The sequence below is a fragment of the Girardinichthys multiradiatus genome, chromosome 18 (genome assembly GCF_021462225.1).
Source record: "Girardinichthys multiradiatus isolate DD_20200921_A chromosome 18, DD_fGirMul_XY1, whole genome shotgun sequence".
NCBI classification, from domain to species: domain Eukaryota; kingdom Metazoa; phylum Chordata; class Actinopteri; order Cyprinodontiformes; family Goodeidae; genus Girardinichthys; species Girardinichthys multiradiatus.
The window spans coordinates 26,076,698-26,088,850 of NC_061810.1; the positions used below are offsets into that span (position 1 = coordinate 26,076,698).

Consider the following 12,153-nt stretch of genomic DNA (forward strand, 5'->3'; position numbering starts at 1 on the left):
AGATTAATCTGAAGGATTAAAGAGCTATAAATGGCAGCTTCCCTGCACTGAGAGCCTGCCACTTTGGTGTCAGACAGACTGATTCTGAGCACCGCATCACTCAAGAAGTGCTGGAAAGTTTACTTCAATAAGAGCAACTGCAGATATGAAAATTTGTTCTGATTTATTCTGATGGAAAAACTTTATATTCAGCAAAAGCCTTGTGTTGGTACTTTGTTCTGAGATTTATTAGTATTATTAGACCACAAAACAGCCCAAAGTAATTTAGAAAAAAGTATTCATACAGATTACAAAAACTATGTATTTAATTGAAGAAGACCAACACAAAGTATAAAATAAACATGAAATGGAAGGAAAATCTGTTTTTTAATCCGCTTTAGGAAAGAAAATCTGAAAGTGTGAAAAATTCACACAGACACACTGCTGATTTTGGAGAATCTTTTTGGAAGTGTTGCAAAAAGAAAGTAATTATTGAAAGAGAGCTATAAGTCATTAGATATGTGCAAGAAGGTGTTCTGGTCAGATGAGTCCAAAACAAAACATTTTGGTCTACATTGAAAATGCTATGTACTGGTACTCATCATGTTCCGTTTACCCGAGTCCGGGTCGCGGGGGCAGCAGACTAAGCAGAGACACCCAGACTTCCCTTTCCCCAGATACCTCCTCCAGCTCTTCTAGGGGAAGCCAGAGGCGTTCCCAGGCCAGCCGAGAGACATAGTCCCTCCAGTGGAAAATGTTATGTGTGGCGGAAAACTCGAACACTGCACATAACCCTGAACACAACATCCCCACTGTGAAACATTGTGGTAGTACCTGGTCAGAAGCTGGAAGATGGCCAGAGTTGATGTAAAAATGATTGGAGCTCAGTACAGGGGAAAACCAGTAACAGGCTGCAAAAGACTTGAGACTGGTTCATATATTTACCTTCCAACAGGACAACAACCCTAAACATACAGCCAGAGCTACCATTAAATGGTTTAGATCAAAACATATTTATGAGTTAGAATGGCCTATTCAAAGTCCAGATGTAAATCAAACTGAAAATCTGGATGAACAAGAGCAAATAAAATTTCTGCTGGTAGAGACATGCCCCAAAAGACTTGCAGCTGTAATTGCAGCAAAACTTGAGTGAACAGTATTTACTCAGAAGGGCTGAATACAAATGTATACCACACTTTACAGATTTGCATTTGTAAAAATCTAATTTTCCTTCCATCACCTGCTACTTTGTGTTGGTCAATTGTGTAAAATTCCAGAAACACGCTGAGGTGTGCGGTTGTAACGTGACAAAATGTGTAAAAGTTCAAAGGGTACAAATACTTCTGCAAGGCACTCTATCTGGAAAACTGATGACAGAACTGTGGTGTAACCATGACAGATCACCTGTGCTAGAAACAAATGCCATGTTTCCATGTTTAGTTTTCCCCCGGGGCTTCAGTGAAATAAAAACATTGAAACTTTGATTTGCATGCCTCACCTCAGGTACTCTACTATGATTTAGTGCTGCAGCTTCTTGTTGAAAAGGGAAGTGAATGATGGGAAAGAAATATTACAATTGAGTTTGTCGTTATCTGCTGTAGGGAACTTCACAGTAGTAATTATTTTGTTAGTCATTTTTTCACCATTTTACAGTTGCTGCAGAAAATATTTACCTACATTATATTTGTTTGTTAGAAAGATGGTTACCTAAGAAAAAGTATGTACATCCCTTTTGCAGAAACAGACACAAAGGATTGGCCACGTGTTTCTTCTCCTCCCACTAGACACAAAAGCTGTTTGATGTAATCTTGCATAAAGACTGAAAATAGCCAGTCTGGCTCTTACAAAACACAGGCAAAATCTACTCACCGCCACTTCTAATCCGAAATAGTTAACACTTTATCTAAGGCATGATAGTTGCATAATAGGACTTCTGCTTAAATTCAGTTAAATAAGAAAGAAATGTCAGGTTTTTTCTTTTGTTGATTTTGTCAAGAAAAACTAGAATTGATGAGATGTACTCATCAATTGCACATTTAGTTAAAAGGTGAAAGGTAAAAAAACAAATAACAGCAAAGAAAAGATGTTTACATATTTTCATAATTCAGAAGGCTTTCCTAAGGCCTCTTCTCTGGATTTTGAACAAATAAATTGTCTGCTGACTTGAATGAGAATGAGATGAGTTTTTCCAGATCAGTGAACACACCGTTCGTATAAGGTAGCAGTAACAGCCCTCTTCGGTGGGAAAGCTGTATAAAGAACAGTGTTATGTGTAAGTGCACATTTAAGTCATAATCTTTTGACTAAAATCTAATTTTTGTTTCTTCATTTGTAGTCATTTTAATTTTAAGCGACAAACTCTTACCAGATTTAGTCAGTAAGATGCTTTGTGAATTTAGTCAACTAAAGTACAAAGCAATGCTTTTTATTGCACCTTGCAGATATTAAAATGGAAATGAAGTTTTATTTTGGATTTCACAGAGATGGGAGTAACTGGCCCATGCATGAACACAGGACAAGAAGCTGATAATAGATGGGTAATTAGTCAGGCTATCTGCTCGGGTAAATCCTGCAGTTGGCTACTCAATAGACAACACTGCCTTACTTCAGTATGAGGTGCATATTTCACACCATGAATGTCTGTGCTTTTTGCAATTGGAAATATTATTAAATGATTAAATTTGCCTCTGTTGTAAACAAGGTAAAAGTGCAACAGCCTTATTTCACGTAGCAAATGGACAATGTGCTGCACTGGCTGGGGGAAGAGGAGTAAAAACACTTTCTGTGGCAACTTGTTTAGATTAAAATACATTAGTATGATGGAAATATTTTACAATTTTTAAATGGTACCCATTTATAACCTCTATATATCTTCATATAACCAGAAACCAGAGTATCACAGGGAAGGGACCAATAGCATGAGGAGGGAGACACAACCTTCTGCTGAAAACCATAAACATCAGGTTGAACATCATTGTAGCTTTACTATAGTTTTAAGAGTAAATAACACTTAAAAACTGGTTTCAGTTTTGCCCAACATGCTATATCCTGCTATTCCACACCTATACCTTTTAAACTATTTTTGCTTCATGTGTAAAAAAAACACCTTTTCATAATGGTATGCCAGACATTTTGCAGACAGGATGTTAATAATCCAGTGGAATCCAACTAAGTCACAATGTGATCAATTATTATCTAAGGGTGACTCACATTATGTTATTTTCATTTATGTTTTTGCAAAACCTGGGTAGGCTGAGTCATACACTGTATTTTATCCCAAAGATATTAATCATCTGGTTTCATCTCACATTATTGTTGCCAGAATAAATACAGCCTTTAATGAATGACTTTCAGATGAAATAATAAATTTGGAACCAGAAAAATTCAAAAACGTCTCTTAAAACTTTGTAGGCTAGCCTTCTGTGATGAAATACGACCTGTAAACTAAACCATATTCATCAGATTTTCAATCTCATTGTTGAAACCATCAGGTTCTATCTCTTTGATCGCTTATGGGTTCGGGCGGATCCAGGTTTCTACGAGCTCACAAACAATGTCCAGACTAGGAAATTAGTTGGGGGGTGCTCCAATTTATTGAACAGCTTTCAAACAGATGATAATCCAACATCACAATGATGGTCTGGATTAGCAGGCATGATGGATAACATACTGTGGTAAGTGTGAAGTATAGAGACTAAACATGATCATCAGAGCAGTGAGAACCGTAGGACCTTCCCTTACCCAAACCCTGTACCTTCTCACCTCTGCACCTACATAACTTTCCCTCTACAATGCCACCAGTGGTCGAGCGAAATATAGGTCAGTGTGTAACCCGCGTGCAAACACCACCCAAACCAATCCAAATAAAATACATCAAACTATAACCCAACGCCAACAACCATAAATGGCTCCTACACTCATGTAGGTAAAAGCAGCACTCATCATTCAGTTTGTGTGTTTTGTCTCCTAATTACGCTGCTTGTCTGAAAGGACAGCTTTTTGTCTTTGCTAAAATCTCTAAAAGTCAGTAGTAGCGACTGTCATTGGTCAAGCTGCTGTGTGAGCCCAGTCAGTGAAATCAGTGTGATGTTTGTAAGGCCTTGTAGGACTGTGGAAGGGACACAATGATGTGGAAACTCTTGCAGTGTGCGTGGTGTCAGTGATTTTACTATGCTGTCAGTTCAAATGATCTGGATTCTGTGGGCTAATTTAACAAAAACAGAGAAAGCGGTGACGACTGGGAAACTGGGAGTGCCCTGACAGAGTTTTAAATAATCAGGTTTTGGTCACATTTAACAAATGAGCGGATCATACACCCGCTTGCCATCATTCATAATCCCAACACTTTCATTCAGTTAATTTTTTTGTGACATAAAGTCTGTTTAAACAGTTGTTGAATTAAACTTTATCATCATGTAGCATTCTCAAGTCTGATCTCAGTCAATTTAGTTTGATCAGTTTAGTTCTCTGTGCTCAGATAAACCAAAAAGAGCCACAAGTCATATTTAATAATAGGTAAAGAAAATTATAATTTATTATAATTAGAATTAGTTTGAAATTACCATTTTTCCTTAGTTTTTTCTCATGTGACAAGAAATGACTGAACAAGTTTTGTGTCATAATGTTATTTAATTGTAATTTTTCTAGATAAAGAAGCGATAAAGTAGGAACAACAAATTTATAAAACAATAAACTAAACTGCATTGGCCTCTCCCTTTATATAAAAAAGAGAATTAAAACAAAATGTGTTTAGAAAACAACATAAAAACAGTATCTAAGTAAGTTGAATAGTTGCCTAAAAAATGCAATGAGTTCTATGAATAACAACATTAGCATTCGGTTAATATAGTGAAAGCAGTATTTGGGATAGATTGTATCTATCTATCTATCTATCTATCTATCTATCTATCTATCTATCTATCTATCTATCTATCTATCTATCTATCTATCTATCTATCTATCTATCTATCTATCTATCTATCTATCTATCTATCTATCTATCTATCTATCTATCTATCTATCTATCTATCTATCTATCTATCTATCTATCTATCTGTCTGTCTGTCTGTCTGTCTGTCTGTCTGTCTATCTATCTATCTATCTATCATTTTGTTTGTTTCATAAAAGGACAATGTAGACCGTTGGAACCTCATCTTCCATAGTCTGGGCATTTCTGAGTCTGTCATGATGAAGAAAAGCTGAGCAAACAGGCAAAGCTCTCGAATAACTGGGTATCTATGTTCTGACCCTTAACTATGGGCATGAGATATGGATTATGACCAAAAGACGACATCCCTGATAGAAGCGGTTATCAGCTTCTTCTGTGGATGACTGGATCAAGGTGGTTCTGGTATTTGATTAGGATGCCTTTCGGGTGACCTCCCTTTGAAGGTTTTCCAGGAACATCCCAGTGAGGGGAGACCCCAGGGTAGACTCAGGAAATGGAGGGGAACTATATATCACATCTAACTAGGGAATAACTTGGGACCCACCAGAATGAGCTGGAGAGGGTCATCAGTGAGAGGGATGTCTGGGTTGACAGTAAATGGATGGATGGATGGATGGATGGATGGATGGGTAGATGCAGGGGTGGGTGTTGAAACAGTGCAGCACAGCTAGCCAACTTTCATGAGACATTGCCTTAAAACTCATTAAAGCAAAGGATTAATGCAGTTTCATTGGTAGTAGTAGTAGTAGTAGTCAGTGTGTTTAATTATTTTTAGTATTAGCGAGGCTGAAGGCATTGCTTTAATACTGTTGATTCATAGTCACCATAATGAAGTTTTCTGTTGAAAGTAATTCCACTATCCTATGTAAAAAGCCAATTAAACATTGGTACAGTGGCAGTAAACTTGATTAACTATTGTTCAATCTCTATCTATTTTGTTAACAATTCTGATGAAAATATCAGTTTTAAATTTAATTTGTTTTCTGGAGATCGTCTTAAGACCCCATACTTAGAGTTTTGTGACCCACACAGAAGGTTCTGATCCAAATCGTAGAAACAAATGCTTCTGAGAAAATTCACTATTTTAATTAGGTTTATTTTGATATTTTTCTCATACTAACTGAGTATTTGAGATTAAATGCCTAGGCAGTGTGAGGGTGCTGCATGAAGCAGCAGAATGTCTATCACCTTAGCAGTTCAGGAGGCAAAAAAAGATTTGCATTTTTAAATGCAGAGTAGACTTAAAAGGAAACCTACCATCTAGTCCCATATTCCAAAGCAGAGTTAATTTAAAAATGTATGTATGCAACAGCTACAACCATACACGCTAAATAAGTAGGTATAATAAATGTTTATGTTGAGTGATTTCTCAGAGCTGACAGTGATGCATTCTGTGAATGATATTACTGGTCCAAATTAAACTATCAGTTTCATTATGATAAGATTTAACTGCTGTCTCTCTTTCCTTTTAAGCTAAAGAAACTTGTAAGGTAAGGTAAGTTTATTCATATAGCACTTTTCAGTAACAAGACACTCATAGCGATGTACATATAATTACAATACAATCACAAAGAAAATAAACAGATACAGACACAGAAAAACAAATCAAATGATACTGCAATCCTTCTAAGAAATCTAAAAATCTATGAATTCTTCTGAGAAATCTAATAGTCTCATCATTCCACTGAATTCTAACTAGGAAAGCTGAGTCACTGGTACAAAACAGGTTTAATCCACATTTTCAGGTGCTAATAATATATTGCTTTTACTGGTACTGAAGTTGAACTAAGTAATAACAGTCCATTGTAGTCTAATTAAGAAAGCTGGGTCATTGGTGTAAGAGCAGCTAAAGTGCAAATTACTAATAATATTTGGTTTTCACTGGTAATCCTTCTGATAAAACTAAAAATCAATGAAAAAGTAATGAAATACTAATAATAATTGCCAGTAATCTTTCTGAGAAATCAGGAAATCTATGAAAAGTAATGAAATCACACATTTAGGTAAAGTAAGATAGGAGGAAAAAAAATCATATTTCAGACTCTATTCTTAGCAGAATAGTCTGAAATAGTACAAAACACCTCAGCAGGTGTAAGCAACACACACATAAGTAAAGATTTAGCAAGGGTACGGTGCAATCTCGATGGTGCAAATATATAAGTCTGAGTATGTTTGCAAGAATTAGACTGTCAACACTGATAGAAGGGCCATTGTCCTTGAGAAGAGAGGTGGAAGTTTTATCAATCGGCCGCATAGTCCTATCAGCACACAGCTGGTAGGGGAGTGCTGGGGAAGAGCATCGTGTTTATATAACATCCAGGAGATATTTTGTCGATAGCCAGTTAGCAGAAGTTGCCAAGGCCACATTGGGGCGCCAGATTTAGAAAAACAATAAATGTTGTGGTTCAGGCAGTTGTGAATTTCCAACTACTTTAAGAGTTACTTAAGAGCAAGACTTCGGCTTTAATCAGTGAATCCCCTCAGGCTCATGTACAGCTCTCTGATATTTTTCATTGTTCATTGTCCTGCCATGCTGCCCATTACACCAAACAGCAGGTTCTAAATAGTCAGGTTTTGCAAGAAGGATATTTTCAGACAAAGTGTTGGCTGTTGTGTACTGTACTTTATGAATAGGTTTATAAATATCTCTGACCAGGTGGCCAAAGCCTGAGCTGCCCATCTGCTCCTTAACCCACAGAAATACAAGAGGATGCTGGAGCACAACTTTGTATGTGTGTGGGATTGTCCGGACAAAAGTTCAGATGTTTTAATGTTTGTTTACAATAAAACACAATTCTAGAACAAGCTTACAAACAATTTAGCCACATAGACTTCTAAAGTTAGCATTCCTTTCTTTAAGAGATACAGTGTGTGTGTGTGTGTGTGTGTGTGTGTGTGTGTGTGTGTGTGTGTGTGTGTGTGTGTGTGTGTGTGTGTGTGTGTGTGTGTGTGTGTGTGTGCTTTGAAACTAGTCGATCCATGTGATGATAAAGCACAATAAGCCTCTTAGGTGTAATCCTGCCCCGCTGGGTAGGGAGTGTCTCGTACATTAACCACACACACACACACACTCGCAAGCAGAATCAACATGGCCAAATTTGACCAATAGAAGCAGTTATAGAAAAATGTATGTGTGTTTTTTCCAGGGGTTCATAGTGCCTTCCAAAAGTAGTACCCTTCTTTAAAATGTTATCAATTTTGTCACCTTATGACCAAAAACCTTGATGTAGCTCATTTGGAACTTATCCGATGAAACAAGTAGTACATAATAGTGAAGAGGAAAGAAAATGATGCATGGTTTTCAAAATTTTACCTACATGTTTCTTTTGACTTGAAGTAATATCAGTGTTTTGGAGCGGTCCAGCACAACTTAACTTAAATCGGTAGAGAATCTGTGGTGGGGGGTGATAAAGAATAGGGTGATGGCAAGGAGACCTTACAATCTTGAAGACTCATCATCATCAAAGCTAAATCTTCAGAATACCAGCTGAAACATGCAAAAGAGCTGGTCAGCTGGTCATTTTTGACATGCCTAGGAGGTTGATAGAAGAACAGTAGTATAGTATACAGGGTAATTTCCAGTAGATATCAGGAGGAACCGGTGGCAAACGATGAGACACAGAGAGTTTAAATACTGAGGCAGGTGGAGTATGGATCAATGAACTGAAGATGATAATCAGGGAGAGAATCAGGTGTAGCTGGTGGAAGGGAGACTGAGGAATACTGAGGGAGAGTGACTAATTAACACTGATTAGCAGGAGTACATCAACAGGAAACATCAAAATGAACTGAAATAAGTAAACACTGAAACAGCAAAAAGAATGTAAACAGGGTGGAACTAGATAAGGTAATATAAACTAACATATCTATCGCTGGAATCCAGGGAAGTAACAAAACTAAACAAAATGAATCTAATAAACCTGAATGAATAGAAATAAAGCAAGAGAAGAACCTGGCTGTGCAGATAAAGTAAACAACACAAACTCAAAAACATATCAGGCAGATTATGACATATAAGCGACACAACAAACATGTGGAAGAAAGTAACTTCCTGGTCTATGGGAAAAGTTATGCTTGATATAAAACTAAAACTGCACTTTGCCCTGAACACACCGAGCTAAGAGTGTAGGGTGGTGGTGGCAGCATCATGCTGTGGGGATACTTCTCTTAGCAGGGACAGGGATGCTGGTCAGAGCTGATGTGAACAGGTTGGAGCTAAATACAGAACAACCTTGAAAGAAAACCAGTTAAAAGCTGCAAAAGACTTGAGACTGGGGTTGAGGTTCACCTTTCAACAGAACAACAACTCTAAACACCTGATGGTGAATGGCGCAGCATTATCTATAATCCCTCTATACAACTATATAGGGTTCAAACCCTGACCTTGGGACTGTTCCTGCACTTTGTGTGTTTGTGCTTCTCTGCTAAATTGGGTTAAAAATATGTGGATGTTTACTTTTGTGCCACCTCTTCAAACAAAGAAAGGTAACTTAAAAGGAGAAAATAAAATGTAAAACACTTATCATTCTGCGCTGTTACGTTTCTATATGATCACCAAAAAAATAAGTCAAAGATATGAATGTGTTGCTAAACATGCTTTAATGATTGCGAATTAGACCTTTCTTTAACAGGAGATATGAGTGTCTGTTCATTCTTTACATTGACTGCTTTCATTTAATAAATTTGGTTGTTTCTGACTGTGTGTGTGAATTCATCATTTTCTAGATTACCTTTGCTCTCCTGAGGAAAATGTCCACATGATTGACTTCACCCGGTTTAAAATCCGTGACATGGAAACAGGGACGGTCCTGTTTGAGATCACCAAACCTCCGACACCTGGTCAGATCCAAGCCTCGGAAACTAGACTGCCATCTTTACACTAAGGAAACATACTTCTACATTTTTTTTGTTCACCTCTTGTTGTACAGGTGGTTTAAAGCAGTGTGACCCCAACGCCGGCCGATTTGTCCGATACCAGTTCACCCCAGCTTTCCTTCAACTGCGACAGGTTGGAGCCACGTAAGTCAAAATGTAGAGTGTGTGTATGATAAAAAAAAAAAGCTTTATAGGAAAAGGAAGAGTGCACTGAAGCAATAGTATGCAGTGGTCCCTGCTGCTACTGTGACAGAAGAGCAGATGTAGGAGGCGTGCAAGGTTCAGTATGGGACTGATGGCAATCAGTGAGAACAGTTCAGCTGACTGGACCCTGGCAGCAGTCAGAGCTCATAAAAGGTTTTTATCATTTCAGTCCCACCCTGTGACTGATTGAGGTTTTGAACACAATGAAAGAGCTAAGTCACTAAAAATGACTTCTTGTTGTGCATGTAATAATAGTTTCTTTTTCATTTTTGGGGAATCAGAAAAAACTGTGGTGACTATTAGCCTGGGCCAAAATTATAATATATGGTAGGTTATTACTCTGCTATTATCTCTTTCTATCGCTGTTGCTAAAACATAAAGTGTTGGCAACTACCAAAATATTTTTTCCACAAGTGAAGATGCTTACTGAAATGTTAGGCAGGAGGACAGAAGTAAAAATGACATAGCTGAAAAGATATCTACACTTCCTGTTTACATTTAAACTGGGTTTATCCCTGAAGCACTGCAAGCTGCAATAGGATGTTGGAAAAGTAACACAAACTCATTGCTTGAAAACAAATAGATGCAAAGACATTTTTGACAATTATTATTTTTCCCATTGGCATCCATTGCAATAATTATAGTATTAAAAATGTTCTTTTGGTGCTGCAAAGGATGTGAGGCTAATGGCTTATGACTGACCCCTGTTCCACCGGGTAACCTTTCTACAATCTTTTAGGCTTAAAAATAAAATGGCAAGTTTGTAAAAATGTGTTCAGTAATTTGTTCATTTTGTGTTTAACAGTGATGGATTAGGTTTGTTAAAACCAGTGATGTTTTATCTAATGATCAGAACATTGTGAACACAAACTGAAAAAAGGGCCAATCAAAGTTTAGCCTCTTCATCCATTTTCTAGCAGTTACAGCTGAAAGCTGAACACAGCTTCAAGCAGCAACACATTTGGTGAGTCTATTTTCTCCTCGTGTCGCCGCAGAGTGGAGTTCACAGTGGGAGACACCCCCATCAACAACTTTCGCATGATCGAGAGACACTACTTCCGCGACAAGCTGTTAAAGAGCTTCGACTTTGAGTTCGGCTTCTGCATGCCCAGCAGCAAGAACACCTGCGAACACATTTACGAGTTCCCCACACTGTCTGAGGAAATCAGTGAGTCTTTCACATACAGGCACACGTAAAAGTGCAACAGCAGCAGAAGAGGAAACACTCCCACACAGAGAGAAACAAAATCTTGATAATAGTCTGTTTTTTCCCCCTCTCTCTCTTTCAGTGTGTGAGATGATCCAGCACCCTTATGAGACACAATCTGACAGCTTCTACTTTGTGGACAACAAGCTGGTGATGCACAACAAAGCAGATTATTCCTACTGCGGGGGACCATAGATGACCTCCTCCGCTCCTCTCATTGAAGACATTTTCAGGATCAGAAGCACATGGACTGATGGACAAATCACTGGCTTTAGATGCTCATTCATCACCCCTGTTAGCTCCACTCAATCACTTAGCTGCCTGGATGGTCAGATTCCTCCTCCGGAGGAGCGGTAAAAGTCTGCCAGTTTGCAACAGTTCACATGAGGAAAGCGTGTGGGCAGCACACACATCAGTGTCTACATGCTTCCGATTTCCATCCTGTATATGTGGCCTCAAATTCAACATAAGTCAAGTCAAGTTTATTTATATAGCGTTTTTCAGCAACAAGGCACTCAAGGCGCTGTACATAAGGAAAAACATTACAATGATACAGAAAATCAAACAACAGAGGTAATTTAAAAAAAATAAAGAGAATAGAATGATGGATAAGAAAACAAAAGGAAACCTGGACTGAAAACTTAACTAATAATGCTTAGATAACACATTCAAAGGCCACTCTAAACAAGTACGTTTTGTATCTTGATTTAAAGCAACTTAGGGTTTCGGCGCTTTTACAGTTTTCTGGGAGTTTATTCCAGATTAGTGAAGCATAAGAACTAAAAGCTGCTTCTCCATGTTTGGTTCTGGTTCTGGGTATGCTGAGTAGATGTGAGCCAGAAGACCTGAGAGGTGTGGGTGGTTGATACACCGACAACAAGTCTGTAATGTATTTTGGTGCTAAGCTATTCAGTGATTTATATACTAACAGAAATATTTT

The 12,153-nt window shown here is 37.9% G+C and overlaps 1 protein-coding gene across 1 annotated transcript in view; it reads left to right on the forward strand.

Annotated features, from left to right (window-relative positions):
* Nucleotides 1-11,791, forward strand: part of unc119a (unc-119 homolog a (C. elegans)) — a 25,106-nt gene extending 13,315 nt beyond the window's left edge. Inside the window, exons 2-5 of the mRNA XM_047392386.1 lie at nt 9,653-9,766; nt 9,856-9,946; nt 11,002-11,174; nt 11,296-11,791. Coding sequence (XP_047248342.1) covers nt 9,653-9,766; nt 9,856-9,946; nt 11,002-11,174; nt 11,296-11,408 — 491 coding nt within the window. The 3' untranslated portion in view covers nt 11,409-11,791. The remainder of the gene's footprint in view (nt 1-9,652; nt 9,767-9,855; nt 9,947-11,001; nt 11,175-11,295) is intronic.
* Nucleotides 11,792-12,153: the final 362 nt, after the last annotated feature.